General features: G+C 41.4%; 1 protein-coding gene and 1 non-coding gene across 3 annotated transcripts; both read left to right on the top strand.

Moving 5' to 3' along the window:
- The first annotated feature begins 185 nt into the window (after positions 1-185).
- Positions 186-24,022, top strand: Clec1a (C-type lectin domain family 1 member A). Of its 2 annotated transcripts, none has more exons than XM_051155453.1 (7): positions 186-492; positions 9,502-9,600; positions 11,666-11,842; positions 14,228-14,379; positions 17,585-17,703; positions 18,561-18,707; positions 23,805-24,022. In XM_051155453.1, the coding sequence occupies exons 1-7, from the start codon at positions 381-383 to the stop codon at positions 23,848-23,850; spliced, it is 852 nt and encodes a 283-aa protein (XP_051011410.1). In that variant the 5' UTR covers positions 186-380; the 3' UTR covers positions 23,851-24,022. The 2 variants fall into 2 exon arrangements, 1 of the variants encoding a protein (XP_051011410.1); XR_007831692.1 differs by having other exon boundaries at positions 189-492; positions 17,637-17,703.
- On the top strand, positions 14,747-14,872 carry LOC127197786 (small nucleolar RNA SNORA17). The gene has a single exon (XR_007831751.1). It is a non-coding gene; the product is annotated as a small nucleolar RNA SNORA17 (small nucleolar RNA).
- Positions 24,023-24,157: the final 135 nt, after the last annotated feature.

Genomic DNA, 24,157 nt, shown 5'->3' with positions numbered 1-24,157 from the left:
TATGCTTTAGTGTCAGAGAGCCCTCGGTGCTGCTGGGAGGGCTCATCATCCCCACCCTGCATTTCTGAAAGACTTGTAAACAGATACACACGGGGTCTGAAAATAGGAGGATATTGTAATAACTGTTCGGGGGACTGCCCAGCCAGAAAACACATGCAATTTCCCCTCAGCCAGAACAACTTGGCATTCTGCATACAGGCTCACAGGGGAGGGGCCGGGCCTCTCCACGCAGGAACTGGAGTCAGAGGCTTCCCCTGCAGCCTGCAGGGAGAGACCATTAAGAATGCCTCTCAGTGCCTGGTTTCCTGAGGTATCCGAAGGTAGGCAGGCAGCCTGGAGCAATCTGAGCACTTCTCACCCGCAGCTCTGCAGGAATCGGGATGCAGGCCAAATACAGCAGCACACGGGACATGCTGGATGACGATGACACCACCGTAAGCCTGTATTCTGGAGCCTCCACTGTCACCAGACGGCCAGAGCCCAGGCATTCAGGTACTTACTCCTGCCTTTTAGAGTCCACGCAGAATAGAGCCCTGTAGAAATGTGTGAGATGAAGCACTTTTCCTGAGCATGTGCAAGGCAAGGGGGGAGCCGGGGGGCGGGGAAGAATCTTTCCCTCTGCCTTGCAGTGAGAGCTAACTGCACTTTCCACAACTTGTCTACATGCATGGAACATTTGGAAAATGGAAACAGCATATACACAGAGGTCTGATTCTCAATATTCTATCGTTGGCTTGGCAGTTTGCAAGGAGGGAACGTGGGCTTTCTGATTAGATATAGCAGGAAAAGAGAGATAAGATTGTGTATACCTTAAAGCAACATCAGTTTCCTTTTTCCTTTCCCACAAAGGCCTAATGAGGTCAGCTTGTTGTTGTTGTCTATGAGGATTGTCCACTGTGACGTGATTTAGAAATTTAGGCTAATAAAAGTAACCATATTATTTTTGCCAGTTTCGAACTCTTGACTTTACGGGAGATATTTCCTAGCAGGCTAATTCACTGGGTTATCTGTTAAATTTCTGCATCCTGAATCTGCAAGACCTTGGAGGAATCATGTCAGCGCCAGGTGTTGGCTTTTACCCTCTGTGATCTCAAGGTCGTTGGAAGTAAATCCTTCTTAATGAGTCCTCTTAGGTCTGAAGTTCCATGGTTTTGGTAATCTACATAGGGAGAGCAGATTCGTTTACATCAGATTCCTAGTCCCTCCCACAAGCCTTTCCTTTAGGGTCTTCCTCAAGGTAGGCAACAGTATAGCACTGAGCTATGCTGTCGACTCCTTTTAATTCAGTGTGAGAGAGTATCTCACTAAGTTGCCCACTGGCCTTAGATCTGCAACCTTCCTATATCTCTGTCTCCTCAGTAGCTGGGTTCTAAGTGCGCGCCACCATATTCCGTCCCCACACCTTTGCTCTGTTGATTTCAGAATATTAAAATGATTGGATCACATTTAGAAGATGTTTAACTTAGCTATGTCTTACAGTTTTCTTTACTATTATCTGCTTTACAACAGAGTAGAAAATTCCAGTTCTACTCATTTCCATAATCCACACACATAGAGGGAACTTCCCTGTTTGGTCTACAGCAGACATGGGACTTGGTTCTAGAGCAAAGGCCTCACTGCACAGTTCAGATACCGAGCCATATGGTTAGGTTCTGTTATCAAGTAGGCCACTTGCCACTGCATGACCTTAGTGTCTTGGGATTTTGATTTCACTGCTTATAAAGCTTTAGTGATGGATGGTGGGCATCAATACATATGCTACGTCTGGCATTGCTTTAAGTACCTTATGCACATTTGTTCATATTAACTTCGTCTAACTGTAAGCAGAAGTAACAAAACCCCATTATAAAGTATCCAAGGCTATCAAGACCTACAAAAACAGACATTCTGAAAGTGTTTTTCTCCACATCCCATCCTTTGTGAATTCCAAGAGTGTTCTGTTTAACACTTTCATGTCAGCCTCTATCAGCAATAACTATGCCCCACCTGGGTCTTCAAGTCAGGTACTTTCCCTTGTGACCAGATCCAGGGTCTGTTCATGTCTGTGAGTCAGGACATATTTTCATACTCTTCTCTCTTTCTTTTATTAAATAAATTTTAGGCTCCCCCTTTCCCTCCATAAAGCCATTCTGGCCATTCCGTACACTTTCTATTTATAAATGACCGTGCACTTGAGGCTGAATGATGTGGTTTCTTGTTTTCCCACTAAACTACCAGGAGATCTGTTTAAAGGATGTTGGGGATTTCCAGTTTCCTCCACCTGGAACCAAGTGGCTATAGGAGGGAGGAAAATGACGCAGGGTGTTGGTGATACAGTTGGGAAAAGGCCTTCCTCCAGTGAGTCTCATGAGCTATCAGCTCCCAGGACTGTGCTTTCAAGAGGAGAGTGTGTGATTTTGTTTTTTAACCTCTGCCTAGAAAATGGCGAATGATCTGCACAAGCAGGAACAGCGTGTACAAATAAGTGCCTTGAGATTGAGGTGGAGGCAGAGGTGGGGCAAGATGAAGCCCTTGGTCCAACTTTCGGCAGCCTCCTTGAGAGAAATGGAAATTGGAACAGAGGGCGAGAAGGCTATAAGGAAGTGACTCCAAGGCAAACATCTGGAAAAGGTTTCCTCAGCCTGCCTGTGCGATATCTTGGTTTCATCTTGTGATATGCCAATATTTAGAGGAATGTCATAATTCTCTCTTCTTTTTCTTAACAACGCTTCTGATATACCTCTACTGTAGAAACATCAATAGAAATCAGAATTTTTGACAATTTCAGACTCAATTTGAAGGTTTGAACTAATACAAATAAACCCTACAGGTATTTTTTTGAGATTTTAGTGTTATCCATTTAACAATCATGCTTGTATAAAAATACCAAACAGTTAAGAAGACAGAAAGTCAAAACTAAAAGAAATAGCCATACACAGAATTTTCACAAATTGAGATCAAGCATGCGAAGGACTGGGCACACAGCGCCAAATACAGTAGATGCTCTGGTGTGAGCTTTGAGGAAAGCTGGTGCCCAGCTGCTCAGCTTTATGTATAATAACATTCTACCTTGGAGGATATGCAAGAACATGAAAGACTGGCCATTTATGTGTATGGGGCTAAAGGAGACACAGAAAGATCTGGAAAAAGTGGTCACTGCACAGAGTTGATATTAGGACTTTCCATCTTATAAAGAACCAGAGGTGGGAGTATGCAGGGCTGAGGATGCTCTGCAGAGAGACTTATGAGAGGAAAATAAGGGGGACCTTAAGGACCTCTGTGTTTTCAGAGAACTCTGAATAGTAAGTATGGCTCATGTGCAGAGCCGAGAAGCTATGAGGAGCAGGTCTGCAAAGCTAAGGAAGCAATCTGAAGTGGTGTAGCTCAGTCTAAAAGAGATCAGTGAAGGAGAGAAAGATACAGTGAGACAAATGTGTTGTTAGAAGTATCCCTAGGCTATGCTGAGGATAGACTGAAGGAGAATCTACAGAGCTGCCTGAGCTAATGCCCTGTATTATCTCTAGTCAATGTACATGTCAGAATCACCATCTGAGGAAGACGAGGAAGAAGGAAGAGGAGAAGGTGATTGGATAGGGAGTGAGGGGAAAGGGGAAAGCCTTGCTCCAGGCTACTCACAAGGAGATAAGGAAGGGATGTCAGTCCAAGGTTGACTGAGTACTGCCAGACGTGGTATAGGTGTTTCTGTCAGGTACTGTGTGGCAGGCGCTGTCTTGACTTGCAGTAGACACCACAGGAAGAACCCTAGGGTGACAAATTCAGCCTAAGTCCAAGGGTCTGGAAGGTGAGACACATTTGGAGCTGTCTACAGACACATATATTTCAAGAGTGTGGGATCACAGTAAGAATTTTTGGCTAAATATGTATGTAATAAGAATGTGGATTCAGGGTAAGAATGTTGGGTAAATGTATATTTAGCAATAACTGGCATGATAAATAAATAAATAAATAACTGAAGTAATATGAACAGGAAATTAAAATTTACGTGAGCTAATCAGATCACCAGTGGAGGGAACAGAAAGCCAGAAATCTCCAAAACAAAACCGACTGGTAGGAATGAACCCAGGAAACATCATCCTCAAGGCCTGGAGAGGAAGACTCCCGGAGGCCACTAGAAAGGAGCAGCAGAAAAGGTAGAAGCAGGACCCTGGCAGAAAGAAGCATCCTTAGCATTGGGAGACTTAACTCAATAATGGCAAAGACAACGGGTGGCAAGAGTGGAATATTAAAAAAAAATAGTAAATACCACAAATCATTTAAACATAATTTACTATTTCAACAATATGGGGAAAAATAGAAGTTTATTACCATCATAGTCATCATTTTTAAAGGCTGAAACTCCGTCCACAGTTCAGAATGCTCCTCAATTTAAAAATCATCCCCTCTCTGTCTCTCAAGAGCCGAGATCACTGCTGTATGCCACCACCCAAGGTCAGGCTATTGGTTATTTTATAGCAATGTATCAAAAAAAAAAGGCACCTGATGAAGTGAAACCATTATTTTTTTCTCTTTTCATTTCTTCCTATTATTTGTAGAAAATATAATATGTTATTGCTCAGGTGCCACATGATTGAATGAAGACATCTTAAATTTGATTTTTAAGATGAGAGACACCCAAACCACACTGTAAATTAAAAAGAAACCCAGGATGGCCAGCTCACCTGAACAATATCAAGAGTAGTGGAATCCTGTCACAGACGGACCAAGATTCCTGCTGAAGGGCAAATCCTATCCTATCAAAATGATATGAAAAAAAAAACCCACTTTCATTAGTAATAATTTGCAAAACACACTTAAAAGTTAATTCGAGTTCTGTTTTGCCTTACTTTTGTTATCGCAGTGTTGTTGCATTTTTCTGCCAGCTTTTTAGTTTCATTTCTAAATATCTACCATTGCAGCAATAAGGCATAAGTCACATTTCCATGATATCATAAATCTTTCATACATACCCACTAAATATTAAACACCATGGTAGGCACTGAGGAGGTCCTATTTTTGAGGCATTAGAAAACACAGAATAATCTCAATCAACGGTTAAAAGAAATGTTCTTAGTGTTGTTGAAGTCGTGTCGGAGACCATGGATGGAGGGCACTTAGGACTGAACTGATGACTATTTAGTTTTGTGCATCCTAAGAGAAGGTATCAGTTGTGCCAGATCTACAAGGCTCAGCCTAGATTTGCCAGAAAAGCAAGCTGGAGCACCAGATGATTTTTCCACTCTGTGGATAGTAGTGTGGAGAGGACATCTAGCCTGGTGTACAATGTCAGAGACAGAATGTATTATAAGGGAAATTAAGACAAGAATTTGGAGGGGGAAAACAAGGTGCTAATTTTGGATTAGGATTTAAATCAGGATAAACTGGCTTTTGGAATTACTAGAACTTATTACGAAGGGTCACAGGGGACTCTTCCTAGGAAGAAATGGAGCGCTAAACATTATGAGTGCATCCTAGCTCTGCCGTGAGTATCCAGCATGGCCTTGCACAAACTGGTGAAGCTCTGCTTCTGGTCTAGGTTCTAAGACCACCTGCCCTTCAGGGCTTTCCTGGTAGCCCTTATTTAGTGATGTCTGTTTCATTTCTGGTGTGCTCTTGGTTTGGAGGAATGTAGAGGTTTCCTCTGCTGCCCGATGAAGAATAACTAGCCATTTGTGACAGTATTCTTTATCTTCCAAGTTTCCTGTAATAACAAAAGGGTTTGTACTCAAAACTTTATGCTGGCACTCCAGTGTTTTAGAGCAGAGTGGTTTTAAGAGGACACAGGAAGATGATGTTCTCTCCTATATATATCTCAGCATTCCTGGGAATGTTTATATCATTCTTTGGCCTACTCATGCCTCTTTCTAAACATGCCTCAGGAGAGAGCAGAGGATTCTCCTCCAAAACTACAAGGAAGCCAAGCCAAAATTAAGCACCTCCCAGGCAGCTTATTTTTGTGAAAAATCTCTTACTAAGGTGGAGGTGGTCCCTAGAGAGATGGTTCAGTATTGTTAGGAATACTTGGGGCGGAATTAAGAAACTCTAAACTCATAACAACAGCAAAAAGCAGCCAGAGGGGGAAAACAGCATCCAGGAAAAAAGGGCTGTGAAGTTCATCTCCATTCTCTCATGGGAGCTTGGTTGCAGAAGCAGAGGCAGGGAGAACACAGAGAACTGCGGTAGAGTTAAGTTTGAGGGCTGCAGCGATGTTGCAGAAGGGTTTTATGAGTAGGGCATTAGAACATCAGTGTTCTTGAGAAATTAAGAAAAGAGCAGGGCATTCTGTGACTTTTGTCTCAAATGCAATTCAAGTTACTGGTGGTCATTAAATCAGGTGGTGTAACAATAAAATTGCTATAATCAATGAAAAGGGCTTTGTAATGCTTCTAACTACTGAGATTATTGTTAAGAAAATGAGTCATATTTTAAAATATAAATAAATTACACTCATGTATGTCCTCTATGAATTTTGACTTATTTTCCTTACTCCATGTAGGTTCAGGAGGATAGGCGTCATATGTCCTGTGTCTCTGCTATCTTTCCTTCTTCTCTATGGCAATAGTGGCCAGTTCACGTCATTGTGCCTAGAATATATAATATAGAGGGTGTCTCTGGAAGGCAGTGTTTTTATTAGATTTTATTAAAAATAGATTTTTCTCATACAATATATTCTGATTAGTTTCCCCTCTTCCAACTCCTCTGACACTCTTCGTCCCTCCCCTTCCATCTGAATCCACATCCTCTCTGTCTCTCATTAGAAAACAAATAGGAATCTAGATAATAATGATAAAATAAATTGAATAGGACGAAACAAGTAGAAGAAAATGAGACAAAAAAACCCACAAGATATTCATATTCACACACACACACACACACACACACACACACACACACACACACACACACACAGCAATCCCATAAAAACACAGAACTGGAATCTGTAATTTATATGCAAAGGATCTGTAAGCTAAAGAGTAGCAGCAGCAGCAGCAGCAGCAGCAGCAGCAGCAGCAGCAGTACTAACAATAAAAGTAAAATTAAATAAGTGCCCTGACTAAACATTATGAGACAAAGAAAAGCCAAAGCTGCCATTGAATTCGTTTTGTGTTGTCTATCTACTGCTGGCCATGGGGCCTGCTCTTAAGAGTGGTTTGTTTCTCCAATGAGCTTCCATTGGAGAAAACTAATTTTTCATCTGCAAGTGGTTACCAGGTAGAGACAACTTCTAGGTTAGGAATGGAGGCATGTATTCACTTCTCATTTTGGTATTGGAATCCTATCTGATGCAGACTCATGCAGGCCCTGTGCATGCTGCCTGCCAGTCTGTGAGTTCATAGGTGCATTGGTCCAGCTGTGTTGATACATCCTTGTTTCCCTGGTGTTCTCCATCCCCTCTGGCAGTTACACTCATCCTGGCTCCTCTTTGGCAAGATTCTCTGACCCTGAGGGGAGGGATTTGATGGAGGCATACCATTTAGGACTGAGTGTTTCAAGGTTTCATTCTCAGCACATTAGCTGTGGTTCTCTGTTGCCAGAAGAAGCTTCTCTGTCAAGAGACATCCTGTTACTCAGTTGAGTGGAGAGTGGGGACTGACTCTGACATGAACTCTAGTGCCCCATATTTGACCACTTCCCCTCGGTGGGGAGACCTGGTGGCACTCAGAGAAAGGATAAGCAGGCTACCAAAATGAGACTTGATAGGCTGTGACCATATAATGGGGGAAGAGGTCCCCCTCAGTCACAGACATAGGGGAGAGGAATAAGGTGGAAGTGGGAGGGAGGGAGGATACAAGGGATGGGATAACAATTGAGATGTAATCTGAATAAACTAATTTAAAAAAAGAGTCATCCTGTTAAAGGAGCTCACTAGGCATCTGAGCCATCTAGGAGGTGATCCGGTATTCACAAGGTCTGTATCTTGATGTACTCCAGAACTGCTTCCAACCTCTGACTACCCTGTCAATTGTGCACTGCTGCATCTCTCTAAAATTTGGCATTAGAGCCGGGCATGGTGGGGCATGCCTTTAATCCCAGCACCCAGGGAGGCAGAGGCAAGTGGATCACCATGAGTCTATAGTCAGCTTGGTCTACAAAGCAAGTCCAGGACAATTAAGGCTGCATTCAAGGCCAGTCTGGTCTGCAAAGTGAGTCCAGGACAGCCAAGGTTACACAGAGAAACCCTGTCATGAAAAACCAAAAAGAAAAAATATCTGGCATTGGTGTGAACTGTTACTTCCTAGGTATTGGCCAGCTCTGATTGAGCAAACTTCCTACAAGATATTGTTTGAGAGTGTACTCTTTGTCATTCAGATGAATCAATCCCTGATTATGGAATTCCTGATTTGATTCAAATAGTTTTAATAGTGAAATTGCTTTAGATCTTCTAAAACAATTTTAGAGAGTTTAAGGCTGCAATAAGTACCTTTGTGGATCTCCAGATGCCTCACTAGGGGATAGCTTTGAAGCAGATTCGTGGCTTCAAATAAGCCTCCACTCCACATGTTAGCATGAATCCTGGCACTTCACCATAATTATAGGAAAGTTGGTTTACACTTCCCATGAACCCAAGATAGTGTTTCATTCTCTGTTTTTATTTAGTATTTGACTGGTGTGAAGCTTGATATAGGTAAACTCATCTCTGAGAAACTGATGGTCATGTCCCTCTATATTTTAGTTTGGGGAAGATATGAATCTAGTAAGTGAATATGTAACATTCCTACCAATTGCAACTTTCGTGTAAGAACCTCCCCCCACCACACACACAAAACAATAAAACCATCCTTTCTGATGGTGGAACACTGGGGGCATGGCATTTTATGCAAAATTAAGAACAAATTAATTGCATGGTTTTCCTGATGATGTGAAAAGTTGACCCTTGGTAAGGTTTGGGATTCTTGACTTTGGGGTTTTTGTTTGTTTCTTTGTTTGTGTCAACACTGGTTGCTTCTTTCTAACTCTCTAACATAGTTAAAGATGACCTTGAGCTCCTAATGCCCCTACCTTTACCTGTGCCGCTGGGATTACAGGTGTGTAGCACCGTGTTTAATTTCATGTCAGGCATATGCAATGATCTTTCACATTCGATTTGTTGGTTTTGTTTTGTGAGACAGGGTCTCACAATGCAGCCTTGGCTGGCTTAGAACTTACTATTAGACCAGGCTGGCATCCAACCCACAGAGAACAGCTTATCTCTGCCTCCCTAATGCTAGGAGTGGAGGTGTGTATCACACCTGGCGTACACAGTCAGAATTCTGACAAGCCTAAGTTCTAAAACAACCATTTGAATGTCATGGTAATGCATAATGTGTGCCTCAAGGAGAGGATAAAGGGTGGGGCTTGTGAATGAACCAAACGTAAAAGTGAGGCTTAAATGAGTTTTGTGGTAAAGATTCTGAGGACAGAAGGCAAAGCCCTGCCTGCCTTCATTTTGCATCTAGACGGTGCTCCAGCCTCTGTGCCTGATGATGACTGACTTTAACCCAAGAGAAAGAAAAGGCAACCTTACTTTCTCTTTGTTCCCTGCAGAGAGTGGGACACCCTCATCAGTTTGGCGCCCAGTGGCCCTGACCCTGCTGACCTTGTGTTTGGTGCTGCTCATCGGCCTGGCAGCCCTGGGCCTTGTGTGTAAGTCTGCACTTTACCCTGGCAGAGGTTCCTGGTTCCTCGCTTTGTCTAGAATACTTCCTATGAGTTTTTAAAAACCTTAATTCTGGAGCCTTGTCCTCTTTCTTTTCTTCCTTCCTTCCTTTCTTTATTCATTTATTAATTCACTTTACATCCCACTTCTCCTCCCGGTCCCACCCTCCCTCCTTCTAAAGACAACTGTTTAATTGACTAGGAGTTGATATGTCTTGAAGTAGAGCAAGCATTTTTCAGTCAGCAGAAATTATTCTGCTTGAGATAAGTACTGCGTCTGTTTACATTTTGGTATGTAAATCGCCACTTTAGGGAGCATAAATGGCAGGAGAAAGTCATTTTTGCACGCATCCACCTTCTCTACACAGGGAGCATAGAAGTGCTAAGTCACATTTGTGGGGAAAAAAAGGCTGGGAAGTGATACAGTTGTTTTGGAAAACAGTGTAAAAAAATCAAATAAAGAAGATTGTTTGTGTAATAACTTTGCATTTCAAAGCCCCAATGGTATGTTCCTTAATAGATTTGGGTAAATTTGCTTCATTAGGGTAAGGATGCACAGGCCCTTCCTGAACTTCTGAAGGTGACTACAGGCAAATGCCACACAGGAAAGTGGATCAGGGGTCATAAGTTGATTTTGTCTGAAGTAAAAGTTGAATTGATGAACTTCAATTAGAAAATTAAAAAGAGATCCTGTTACTTCTCTCTACTGCAACATTTGCATAATCTTGATATAGCACTGTTTTGTAATCACCTTTTTTCTAAGGATGCAAAGTAACTCTCATGACTCATGACACGTTTTATTTTCTTTCTTTCTTTTTTTAAATTTTTTTATTAATTTATTCTTGTTACATCTCAATGTTTATCCCATCCCTTGTATCCTCCGATTCTTCCCTCCCCCCCCCCATTTTCCCATTATTCCCCTCCCCTATGACTGCTCCTGAGGGGGATTACCTCCCCCTGTATATGCTCATAGGGTATCAAGTCTCTTCTTGGCAACCTGCTGTCCTTCATCTGAGTGCCACCAGGTCTCCCCCTCCAGGGGACATGGTCAAATGTGAGGCACCAGAGTACGTGAGAAAGTCATATCACACTCTCCACTCAACTGTGGAGAATGTTCTGACAATTGGCTAGATCTGGGTAGGGGTTTAAAGTTTACTGCCTGTATTGTCCTTGGCTGGTGCCTTAGTTTGAGCAGGACCCCTGGGCCCAGCTCTGCCTATCATAATGTGATACTTGTAGGTTTCTAGGACCCTCTGGATCCTTCTACTTTGCTATTCTCTCATGCTTCTCTCATTTAGAGTCCCAATAGGATGTCCTCCCCTCTGTCCCAGTTTCCTGGTAAGTGAAGGTTTTCGTGGGACATGCCCCTTGGGCTAGTATGCAAATATGAGTATATACCATTTGAGTCTTTCTGCTTCTGGGTTAACTCACTCATTATGATAATTTCTAGCTCAATCCATTTATCCACAAATTTCGGGAATTCCTGGGCTGGAGAGATGGCTCAGCCGTTAAAGGCTAGGCTCACAACCAAAATATAAGACACATTTCTTGAGCTATTGAAAAGCAAAGGTCAAATCTGTGTTGAAATATTTTTAGTTGAGTGACACTAAGGAAGTTAGTTATCCTCATGGACACTAACTGCCAATCTACAAAAATGCAGAAATGAGATCTGAATATTTTAATAATGGAATGAACAATAGCATATACCATATTTCCAATATTCAATATAATAAATAGTCAATAGATGAAGAGATTTATAGTTTTAGATTGGTTAGGCTGTGCATAAAATATTTATTGAGCAGGAAAATAGTTTGGGATTGGATTCTTCACTTCTAAAGTTAAGAACCACTATTACGGCTTCACATTTTTTCAACAGCAGTATAAATGCAAATTTGCCTGAGATAATGCAATTAACTATGCCATTTTATGTGGCACCATGATCTCTCAGTACTAAGCTGATAAACTTTATGCTTTACTGTCTCCCCCATGTGTGGAAAATAGAAACAGACATAAGATCATCATATGAGGAGTCTGACTTGGTCACATGCCTTAGTTTTTCAGTTCTACCAGCTCTCCAATATCCAGCAAGACAGCATCACTGAAAAGGATGAAAGGCTGGGGAACATCTCCCGACAACTGCAGTCTCTCCAGACACAGAACAGGAAGCTCGTGGGAACTCTGCAGCAGGTGGCTGTAAAACTGTGTCAGGAACTTTACAACAAGAGTGGAGGTGAGCATGTCCCTCTTACTCTGGCCTCCAGAAACTGTTCTACCTAAATCTCAGTTTTGCATCTGCATAGCTAGAACCATGTATTTTTTAGAAGTATTTTTTCCTGCTACCTCAATAAACAGTTTGAGCTGCGTAATCATAATCAGACATTGGAATATAATTGCTTATACATGTCTGTGCCATGATACAGAAAAGGAATTTTCAAATGTGAGAATTTAAAACAAGAAAGGTAGTTAATTTAGAGTGATCAAAACAGCACCATCAGCAAATAAACACAGGAATGTGGCTCACTTAGAGTGGCATACTAATCTAGCACAATGAAAGTTATAACTGCAATTTTCAACGTTTTAGACTCATGCAGGGATTGTTTCAAACTTCAGAGAACATGAAATAAGTCACAGATGTTTTAGTTCACTGTGGTTTATTTCTCTTTCAAATCGTGAATCTCACAAAGGATCAAGGGTAGTGACAATGACAGTAATGGGCAAACCAAACTTATCACTGGTTATAACTGTAAACATCACTTCAGCCTTTGCCCCCCCCCCCAGTCTCACTGTTCTCCTCTCTTGAAAGTTTCACTGTAGAACATATATCCAAGTCAGCCCTCGCTTCTGCCCTCTCTACAACGCAAGCATAGGAAGCAACCTACGTTTCTCACGCCTCATTGGTTTCTTCTTTGGAAACTCTAAAACACCACAGTTGCATTATCATCCCTCCCTACACCACTTCCCCCGTAAGCAGACTAGTCAGTGATTTTCTTGGTAAACAGTGTCTCAAGGCACACTTCTCTAAGTTGTTGTTTTCCACATGACTAGTAGCTTCATTTACTATAACTCACTCTTTTCTTGTTTCTCTGACAGCCCAGTGGAGTTTTTTTTTTTCTTTATAGGATTCAAAATAATCAAAAAGATAATCCAGGATTCTCATCCAGCTGACTACAAAAAATAACAAAAACAGAAACAGAAAACAAAACAATAATAACAAAACAAAACCTGGAAAAATCTATGCAAACTATATTCAATTTAAATATAAGGTGATATATAAAAGTCAGGAACTAAGGATGAATGCTATGTGAGGAGTTTAATATGCAGGAAAGAAAGCCTGAGTCACAGATATAAACTGAGTAATATCCTGTATGCTCAAAATCTAGTGAAAAAAGAAAAAACAAATGAAAAATGACCACATATTTTGGGACAATGTAGTTTCCATGCATCATAAGACTGATTGACCTGCCTTAGAGTGTTGCCTTGCTGAACATTTTTGCTGCATTCACCATGGGGTAGATATTGTCATGTGGTGCCTTCTACATAGACAGGGACTTTGTATGAGGAGCTCAAAGGGAGTACACATGTTCAATTTGGGAACTCTATGGCCATTATTTCACTAGTTCTATATGTCATGAGCTAAATGTATGAAAGCAGTACATTTCATGATATCCATTCATATAGCTCATCAAAAGTATGCATTTCCCCTGAAACATGTCAATGTTTATGTGCTTGCTCATATAACATTCATGTGTGTGCTGTGTCTTGGGGAATTTTTTTTTCTATTATTGGTCTGGTCACTTTATAAGTCCCTGTCTCAAAACAAAATGTTAACAGAAAGCACAGTATATGTCTCAGTATGCAGCCCAAATGTATAGTAAACAGTATCCAAATCTCCATCCTCTCCAGAAGAAAACAGTGATGCAACCATGGACAGTTAAAAGAGATATACTCCTGAGAATACCTAATAAACCACTTGAAATGGGGAAAGACTCTGCTTAGCTTCAGCTTCAGACATTCCAGCCCATGGTGGCAGTGAAGGCCACTGCAGCTTACATCAAGCCACACTTGAAACAGAGAGAAGGGCATACACAGAGAGTGCTGTGCACGATGTAGCCCCAAGAATATGCTCTGGTGGCTGACTTCTAACTTAGCTCCTATTTCCACCACCTTCCACTATCTTCTGAGCCAATCAAGAAATCAGGCCATTAATGATACCAAAGCCACCTGGGTCCAATCTCTTGCCCAAAGCCCACCAGCTCAAAACTATGGCCCCAATGCTCATGAGCCCTATGGAAGAATTTCATATCCTAACCACAGCATAGTCACACGAGGCCCTCCATGAAGGGATGTTCTGTCCACATTCCATGTGACAAAGGCAAGGATGCTTCAGTCATTCATCACCAAATCCAATACTGCACTGTCTGCTTTAACTTTCACTGACTCACCACCAATTATAGATCATTCCTGGTGCTGAGTGGATGGGTAGCACAGGTGTTCATTCAAATATCTAAGAGCTATAAGCCACTTCATGGAATATCAAATATAGCTTATTTCCAAAAGAGGAAGCAGCAGATCCATGAAGAAATAGCTAACCAAAGTATGTTTGCTTTCTTCCAAGGACACAGATGCAGTCCTTGCCCAGAAAAATGGAAGTGGCATGGGGACAAATGTTACCAGTTCTATAAAGAGAGTAAAAACTGGCAGGGCTGTGAATACTTCTGCCTGACTGACAATGCCACCATGCTGAAGATAAGCACACAGGAAGAGCTGGTGAGTTCCTGAGCTTTAGTATTTGAAGGAGTTCCACAAAAGAACAGGGCAAGAACATTGTACGAAGTCAAGCCTGTGACCCACAGATTTCTACATTTGCTAACAGCTCAGATCTTACTCCTACCAATCCAAATGATCCTTGAAGAAGGTAAAATCTGTGTTCTACTAAAATACTTACTGCACACAAATATGAGAAATAGTTCAACTACCCCTTCAATCAATGGTCACATAGAAAATGTCCTAATTTATCTGTTTGGGATGGGGTGGAAAGAAAATAAATATTGGTGCTATCTCAGAAAAGTGATATAGTATTGCTTGCCTTTTCATTATAAATGTTATACAGTTTTGAATTGAAAAATATTTTGTCCCTGCCCCTAGACCTGTTGCAGGTGTGGCTACTGTGTCACATGTCCCTCTGTAAGTGGCAGAGCAGAGAGAGGCTATTTTCAGTGTTCTGACCTATGCACATCTGAATAGTTAGTAGCCTAGCATTCCCTGAAAAAAATGAGCTCCAGGCAATCATCAGGACCATGCCAGGGGACTCGGATATGGAGGTCATCTTAAACAACCACCAGTGCTAGGAAGGTCCTGATGGCTCCCAGGATCAGAAGCAAGCCAGAGATTAGAAGAACCCCACCTGAGACTGAGGGCCCTAGCCAGGAGTGAACCCAGGACAGGTGTGACACGCTGAGATGGCCGCCAGAGTGTCTCCATGAGACAGGGGGCTAACCTCAGATGACAACTGGGATGTTGTACAGGCCTGGGAGGAGGGGGTGGAGCTGGGAGGGGCAGACCATGCCTAACATGTCCCCTGCCCAGAGCCGTAATGCACAAGGGGACACGGCACTCTTGAGACAGATTCTGAGATGACCTCAGACACTCAGAGACTGGGGCACCTCTAAGAGGAATAAGTAAGTGGTGGAGAAATGGAAGAGAAAGAGAAGCAGAAGGATGTGTGCACAATAAAGAGAGGCAGAACCAGAGACTCGAGGAGAGTGAGGAACAGCCTGATGTCAGTAGCCAGCCCATGATGCCATCTGAAACCATGGTGGTGTCCTGTCCTGTGCTGCCACCAGGAGTCACATCTGGTTCCATGGCCTTGCATCAGCAAGGGTCTGTTACCACCATAGGCCAGGCAGATGTCACTGGCTGGTCTGGGCTGTGGCCCAGGGACATATTGATGTCTGAGGGCTATGCAGAACTGCCCTCACCCCTCAACTGGGCCTTATGGGAGAGCTGGCCCTGGAGGCATGAGAGCAGAAGAGCTGAGGCCTCCACTAGCCAGCTGTGGGAGAGCAGACCCTGCATCTCACCTGGGCCTTACAGGAGAGTTGTCCCTGGATGTGGGGGTTGCAGATGAGCCATCCCTGATGGCATAAGGGTGGAAGAGCCAGGCCTGCTTCTTGTTTGCTGGGTGGTGGTGAGAATGAGGGGAGATGCCCTTCTTTCCTCCCTTATCCCTCACCATCTATGAAAAGAGCTGGCCCGAGGGTCATGAGAGTGGGAGAACTGGTCATGTCCCTCAACAGCTGCAACACTTGCGAGAACAGGACCTGTTCCAGGATAGAGCTGGCTCTGGTAATAAGGGTTGCTGGTAAACTGGCCGCGAGGGCATGGAAATGGGAGAGCCAGCAGGCTGACCAGCTCAGATACCTGTTAGGCACAGATTCAGTACTTTGAATTGGCTAACTCCAACATCTACTCCATTGATGAACTGCTAGAATGCATGAAGGAACCAGTCCTATAGATCCAAAACTACAGAACCCCCATGACACTGGGCATCAATACGATGTCCAGGAGGGGTCCAGTGAGATTCCAGGATTGATGAGTCATCACAATGAACATTTGCAAAGAAGTGCGGATTAAAGGGTATTCAGTGGGGCACGCTGTGACACATTACAGCTTCAGCAATGAGATTTCTTTTTTTTCCTCTGTTGAGGGGAAGGTTGCAAGGGTCGAGGGCAGATATAAGGAGAGGGGGAGATGAGTAGAAATGAGGGCCATGATGCAAAATTCAGAGAAACAATAAAAAGTTAGAAAAAGAAAATTTATTCCATCAAATAATTGTAATCAAATATGTATATATGTATGTATGTGTGTATGTATATGTATATATGTACATGTGCACCCCATTTCTCCCTTCCTGCTCCATTTCTTGCCTTCATACCACTTTCATTTCCTTTTTCTTGGAATCTACATGAGCTCCTACTACTTTCTTGCCTCTTGATTGCCCCAATTTAAACACACATACATGAATAGTCAAAGCCAGGCTAACAGCCCAATATAACAGAAAGACTACAATGCTTGTTTTTACAGTGAAATATTGGAGAAGGAATTGTCATATATTAGTGTATGACTCTATGTGTATGGAAGAAGCACATATGTGTATACAGAAATTAAAATTTTTCCCTTCTGCCTAGTATGAGATTCATGTCTTCTTTCTAAATTCTCTTCTCTTTTCTTTGCTCCATAATTGTGTTCTCACTCATAATTTTTCCCTGATATTTATAGCAATTACTTCTCCATTTTTGTACTTTCAATTTTTTCATTTTCTAGAATAATTTCACTTTATTTTGTAAATCCTTCTTCCACTTGCTTTTGTTCTGTTTTAATTCATTAACCAAGTGTAATGGCAATAACTTTAATTTTAATTAATTAATTAATTAAAATTAAATTACTTTTTAGAGACAGGGATTGAACTCAAAGCACAACACAAGCTAGGCAAGCACTCCTCATCTAAGAGAGCCATATTACAGGCTACTCATTATTTTTTTTTTATCACTGTCTTGCTGTCTCTCTGTCTCTGTCTGTCTGTCTCTCCTTCATTTGTGTTTTGAGACATGGTCTCACTATATACTGGCTATCTTAGAGCCAATGGGCCTCTGCTTTTTGAATGCTGAGATCAAAGGCATGCACCATCACATTCAGTTCCTTTCATATTTTATACCAATTTTGTGTTTAATCTTAGTCCTTAAGAATAGGTATTTACTGGACAAATCTCTAAAGGGCTTCATGGCATGTGTCTTTCCTTCTTGACTCTGCTGTGTGTGTGTGTGTGTGTGTGTGTGTGTGTGTGTGTGTGTGTGTGTGTGAGACATATGAAGTCTCCATATTATTCTTTTAGAATCTGTGCTAGGGCCACATGTCCCTGTATTCCTCACTGAAACATCTCAAAGCTAATGGTTTTCTTGTGTGCCTTTCACAGGATTTTGCCATGCCTCAGAGCTACTCTGAGTTTTTCTACTCTTATTGGACAGGTCTCTCCCGCAATGGCAGTGGTAAGGCCTGGCTGTGGACAGATGGCACACCTTATTCCTTTGAACTGTAAGCCTTTAGAACATTCTGTGGGAGAGGCATTTGATATAGAGATTTGCAGTGAGATTTAGTAGTAATTAGGGAGCATCTGTTTTGGATTGGAGTGTGTGCTTGCAGGAGGATGCCCAGAGGTGCTTGTGTTGAAATGGCTTAGAAAAAGTGGTGAGAGAGATGATGAAGAGGGTTATCAAATAATCAGCAGATGTTTTCCTCACTGATTTCAGAAATGAGTGAGTAAGAAGGAGAAAGAAAAAAAAAGGAAGAAAAGATTTCTTTTGGACAAATAATTAAAGAGACACCTAGGAGACTTGGATGTAATAATGGTCAGCCAAGGAAATATAATCTGTCAATAGCCAGGATAGGCTATGGTCTCAGATATGTCTTGGCTCTTCACACTGTAAAATTAAATTTAAAATATTATTTACTACAGAAGCATTCAGATGAGCCATGCATGAAATTCTATTATGGGAGTAAATCTACTTTTTAATGAAAGTTTATTATATGTAAAGCTTTGTTAGAGCAGATTCCATTTTCTTTCTATGAGAGAACAAGACATAGTAATGTAATCATATTTTTAGTTAAGTAAACTGAGCCCTAGAAAAGGTAGATAACTTTAAATTAGCAGTAAAATCAGAGTGAGTATCTGCTTTAAGAACAGTTCTTGTTGTTTTGCGTGGTCTGTGACTTCTAAGAATGAGATGGAGACAGAGGGGCTGAAAATAGAGTTAATTGGCTCCATCTCCTCAGCAAAAACATCCTGGGGATATAGATTATGATCTTTGTCACAAGAAGAATGCTTTTTTGTTGTTTCTTAATATTCCATTTAATAAATAAACTGATTGAATTAATTTTTTTTCTTTCTTAAGGTTTGAGATTATAATAGATCCCACCAACCTAAGAAACCGGGACTGTATGACCATCTTCAATGGAAAGGCTTACTCAAAAGACTGCAAAGAGCTGAGGAGGTGTGCCTGTGAGAGGACAGCAGGGAGAGTGGTACCTGAGGTCCTCCTGTAGGTGACGTGAACATTGGGTGGAGGGAGTCAATGGATCATCTTCAACCACCAGCAAAAGAACTAAGTGAGGCCAATGCAAAGGACATGCAAAACTTTGGAAAACAGAGAGGTAGCTGCTGGAACCAGTACTAGAGAGGTTCTCCTGGTTCCAGTTCAACATCACCCATGCCTGAGCTTTACTTCTTGCACACGTTTAGCAGTCACAAAGATTCTTACCCGTGAACCACCAACTAGCCCTGGGAAGCCATACAGTTGTCCTTGATTTGCAGAAGACTTTAAGCCTTCTCCTTCTCAGTGTCTGTTATCAGCCTCTGTTTCATGTCTTCCTTACACATGGAAAAGTGAGAAACATAAGAAAACAGAGGAATTGATACAAAGCCACTAACTGGCTGGTGTCCACACAAGTGTTGGTGTTTTACAAGTCTCAGAAATTGGAAGGTGGAGGCAAGACTTGAGAAGTTTAAGGAGAGCCTCAGTTACATAGCAAGTTGGAGGTTATTCCTATGCTACAAGAGGACATCTTCTCAAGTGACAGAGAGAAGGCACAAAGGACAAGGAAGAGAGAGACAGACAGAGAGAGAGAGAGAGAGAAGAAAGAAGAAATGTGAAAAGCAAAGCAAAAGAAAGAACAGAGGAAGGAAGTAGCATCCTTTTGTCCTGACAGGCAGTTCAAGAGAAACTAGCCGATGTCTCCACTCCTGTGCTGCTGTACACAGAGCCAATTATTTTTATTTCCAGCTCACACTTTGCCTTTCAAAAATGACTTCCCCTGCTATGACCGTGGCCAGCTTTCCAACTGAGATGGTTCTCATTTTGTCAATCCCCTCTTCTTCAATTGTATCTTTCCCTTAATTATGTCTCCTAGGAAAGAGGCCACCTCACCTCTGATCTTAGTTAGAATTAATGTCCCTGTACTCCAACGAGGAGACTGAAGCACAGAAAAACAAACAAACAAACAAATAACAAAACCCCAAACAATTAGTCTCTTCACATGCACAGATAATAGTTTGATGTTTGAACCATGTTTATACTTCTCAGGTACTGAATATTTAACAATAATAATAATAATAAGTGTAGATAATGTGAAGTGGATGTGGCTTTAGGATGGATTTGTGATTTGAATGACAGTCAGCAAGAGAATGCTCTTTACAATATGGTAGCAATCACTCTGAATACCTGTGCACTGACAATTGGTGAGGCCACTATAAAGATAGTGTTTATGATTTTATTTGAAGATAAGAAAGTGTACAAAGCATATTGTCTTTTAAAAAGAAGGCTTTAAAAGATTCTTAAAGTGAAATGTTTGAGACAAAATTACAACATCGAGGTTGGTATGTTGACTAACTGAGGTGTGGTAGACACCATGATTTCTAAACAGTCGTGGGAGGAAAAAGAGAAGCTGTGACGTCTACGCAGCCAGACTCTTGACTACTCATAAGTTTCTCTGGGTGATGTCATTCAAAGCTACAACAGGGGTCTTGGTGAATAGTACCATGTCAACTGGCTTCATCGGTTATAGATGAACCAGCATTAGAGGTTCGCTGTACCAGCATCAGACTTTACACTCTTACTTTTCAGCAGTAAAAAATGGGAAACCTCTGCTTTGTGGTGGAGTTACAATTACATTAGCACTTAGTGGTGAAAACCAATTCTGTATTAATTTTCATACTAGTTAGTTTGCTGACTGTCACTTATCTAAACATTGCTGGCAGGCTGCTCGAGTGTTCTCTCAGATTTCCTTCTGACTAGCTAGCATGTTCCTCCAATGATGAGTCGGGTTCTGTTCAGGTTTACTGCGTCAAGCAAGCAGAAGCGCAACTGTGGTTTTAAAACTTGAGTGATTGAAGTCTCTCTTGATTTGATTTATTAACTGAACAAGTCACCTCGCTTCAGATAGCTTATTAAAAAGAAATATTCATAATTTCCCTATGATGCTACTTAAAATGAATTAAGTGTGAATTTAGTCTCATCACCTAGGTTGTAATAAAAATGTATTGGAAATTAAGAAAATATTTAAAAGGGTTTAGTGATTCTTATTTAAATATAAAGGAATACAAATGCAGCATCTGTATTCATTAAAGAGGAAAAGTATTCTCAAATATTTTGCATAATTAACAAAACGATAACCATTTCCCCTGCTTGGATAAAGTGTCTAATACAATATTGCAAAATAAGAAATAACGATCAAGTTTATCATTAAGCAATTGTCTTATAAACCTTCTGCAGAAGGAAATGGTACTCAGCAAGAGAAAGTCAACAAGTTTTTGTACTTAAATGTAAACTAGGGCCATGATTCTCATTTAAGTTTTGACTCCTGGCATTCTGGGCTTCAGGAGTGATGGCATGTGTGCCTCCAATTACCACTGATTGGAAGAGTCTAGCCAATCCAGAAGATGAAGAGCATTCTCATTTGCAATCTGAGACCTCAAGCAACATGACATTTCAGCTGGAAAAAGAGAAAAATTGTATTTGTTTGATATATTTTCTTTTCTTGAGCGTATTCTTCATCATTGCCTTTAATCTGTGTCCAAACTTCATAATATTGCTAACGTCATAGACAAATGTTTCAAAAGATGAGAAAGGGGGGTTGGTACATTATCGTCTCCACAAGCAGTTATGACATAAGAAATGATCATAAAATAAATTTGAAGAAAAAGCTTGCTGATTAAAAAAGAAAGGAAGCCGCAGGAACTGGGTCACCCAGAATTAGAGGGATGAGAAGATGTTTTTCTAGTCTCTGCTGCGTAGGTAATTGTGAAGAAAATGCAGGAAGAGTCATACAGAGAATGTGGCTTTTCCCATGGAGTGAGCTCCCTCGGGTACACAATGAGCTATTTCTTTTCCTGAGGATATTGAACACACTCAGGACTTATCAGCAGGAAGCAGGTCAGGGGCCTGGTGACAGCAGGAAGTTTGAGAAGGGTGTTGGGCAGCTTTTACTTGGGGAATACAAACAGATGACAAACTAGGTGCAAGAGTTGAGTGCTTGTCCTGGAGCCAGCCTTAATGTTTCAGTGTTTGAGAGATACAAACACAAAAGTACCATGTGACTTAAGATGCACAAAACCCACTGTATGAATAGATCTTTGGACTCTAACAACAAGCTTACTATTCTACCACTAATATTTCTGTATTTTATTGATGCATTTAGTGTGAAGTAATCTGTTTATGTAGCAGAATCTGTTTCCAACTGTAGAGGAATTGTTATTTTTCTCTCTTTTTAAAAAGCTCACTCAATGAGATGGATTAAAAGGACCTAGTCATCATTGGTAGGATTAGGACACGAAACTGGTCCTCTCATGGCTAATTACCACAAAAAAAGGACAGGTGTCCTGAATCACTAGCAAGCAACTGTCAGTGAGAAGTCTCCCACCTGCCTCATCTCTGTAGGTGCAGCCATGTTGCCTGGGATATTGTAAGCGATAAATCTGTGGCTTATAAATACAGCATTGTATATATACAGGCCGGATAATGTCAGCAGGAGGATGTTTGAATTTAGTTTCCTTGTGCTTTTTTTTTTTTTTTAGAAGAAGAATTGTCAGTGCTCTGCATCCTTTCTCTAAACATAGCTTTATGACAAGCCTTTGAAGAATCTCAGAGACAGTCTTTACTGTTAAAATTCACCATTGTTTCCGTTTTCCAGATTAGTATACTTAGCTACCAGCTGCCAGCTGTGAGAAAACCAAGAAGCCTACAACTTTTATGGTCTGTGGGCTATTTATTTTCTCAGCATCAGCAGGAAATTAGAGAAATTTCTTTTCCCTTTGTGTGTGTGTGTGTTTATGGATGTGTGTGTGTGTGTGTGTGTGTGTGTGTGTGTGTGTGTGTGTGTTGGTTCCATCTTTTATATACCATGGGAAGTAAATAAACAAAAGCAAGAAAAAGGCATGCTCTTCTCATTGCTCCAGGACTATGGCCACTGAGAAATGACCTTCAGGTTAAAAGAAGCTTAGTTTCATTTAAATAATTTCTGCTGCCTCAGTAAATAAGTTTTCTTTAAATTATTTATCCAAGATGCACCTTTTTAATGGGAAGGGAATTATGAAATTCTCGTACCACTCGGCTTCTTTTTGTCAGAAAGAAAAAGGGAATACAATCAAATTGAATTCAGCAAATATTTATTGATAGCATGCTATGTAGTAAGATTTAGGAACACAATGAAATTTGCACATTTTCTTTCCTGTAAATGGAAAGCATTTTCATTTCCTATAGTTTGCATGGCACTCTTAAGCACGATTTTGAAGTGAATCATATTGCAATTTTATATCAAGGAAGTTGAGGCACGGAGACAGGCAGCTGGGAGTGCTAGGCTGTTAATCTGGGTAGTGCAGCGAGCTGGCTTGATTTGTGAGCAGTAGGATGGAAGGTCCCGCATACCCTGTAGGGCACACCGATACTGTTCCTTCACCTACACAAAGTTCTGGGAGATTCTTTCCCAGCAGAACTCTGCAGCCCAACGCTACAGACAGAAGGAGGCCTGTGTTCCTTTTGAGACAGGGCAGAGGGATTCAATGACTCTATAGCTTTTGGGCTATATTATTAAGTACCGTTAAGTGCTATTAGAACTATAATATAGTGAGGTCTTGTTAATTCTTTATTGTAGACATGCTTTTAATGTTTGTGAATGACTAATTCAAGTTGTCAGCCAAGCGGCCTGTTTACTAACAACTGGCCAGACTACCCTTATGACAGGCTAACAGTATGGGCACCTTACTTTGAGGACACTCTAGTATGGCCAAACTGTCTTGACCCATCAGCCACCCAAGTAATGACACAGAGACTATGCCATATGAAAGCTTGGCCTTGGCTTAGGCTTGTTCCTAACTAGCTCTTATAACTTAAATTAACCTGCTTACCTAAGATCTGTTTTTTCCTCTGTGTCTGAATTCCTCATGCTTGATTCTTTTCCAGAGTTCCTCTCTCTGCCTTGAAGTCCTGCCTATCCTCTCCTGCCTTACTATAAGCCATGCAGCTTTTTACTAAGCCAGGCAGAATGTTATGGAGAAGAATGTTTACAAAGCCCTAAGACAGGTGTTGCCACATAAAAATAACAATATCAAAGTCTGGCCTCTTCTCAACTCTCTCCCCTTACAGAAGTCAGCATTTGAATAATACAAGATTATCTATCGCAACACTCTAGCTGCTCAAGAGTACCATCAACCCATGGCTGAAGACAGGCTCCAGTTGTGACTGCTCCCATAGCTGGAACAATCTGTGGAAGGCAGCATTCTAACTAAGCAAGCCAGGTGTTGGCAAACAGTGGATGGCCCAGCGTATCTTACAGCTGTTCTCATTCAGCCCAGAGAGGGAGCACTTCTTTTTTTAATTTATTCATATTCATATTCATATCCTCCCATTCCTCCCTCCCTCCCGCTTCCCCCCTCCTCCCCTCCCCTATGTCTGTGACTGAGGGGGACCTCCTTTCCCTGTACATGCTCATAGGGTAT

Source organism: Acomys russatus, chromosome 13 (genome assembly GCF_903995435.1).
Source record: "Acomys russatus chromosome 13, mAcoRus1.1, whole genome shotgun sequence".
Classification (NCBI taxonomy): domain Eukaryota; kingdom Metazoa; phylum Chordata; class Mammalia; order Rodentia; family Muridae; genus Acomys; species Acomys russatus.
Note: the sequence above shows the minus strand (reverse complement) of the source record. Positions and strands in the feature narration are given on the sequence as shown.

Excerpts from the sequence above, each read along its gene's own strand:
- Clec1a (XM_051155453.1), top strand. The coding sequence starts at position 381 with ATGCAGGCCAAATACAGCAGCACACGGGACATGCTGGATGACGATGAC. Across the intron at positions 493-9,501 it reads GCCAGAGCCCAGGCATTCAG|AGAGTGGGACACCCTCATCA; the intron begins GTACTTACTCCT and ends TGTTCCCTGCAG. Across the intron at positions 17,704-18,560 it reads ACACCTTATTCCTTTGAACT|GTTTGAGATTATAATAGATC; the intron begins GTAAGCCTTTAG and ends TTCTTTCTTAAG.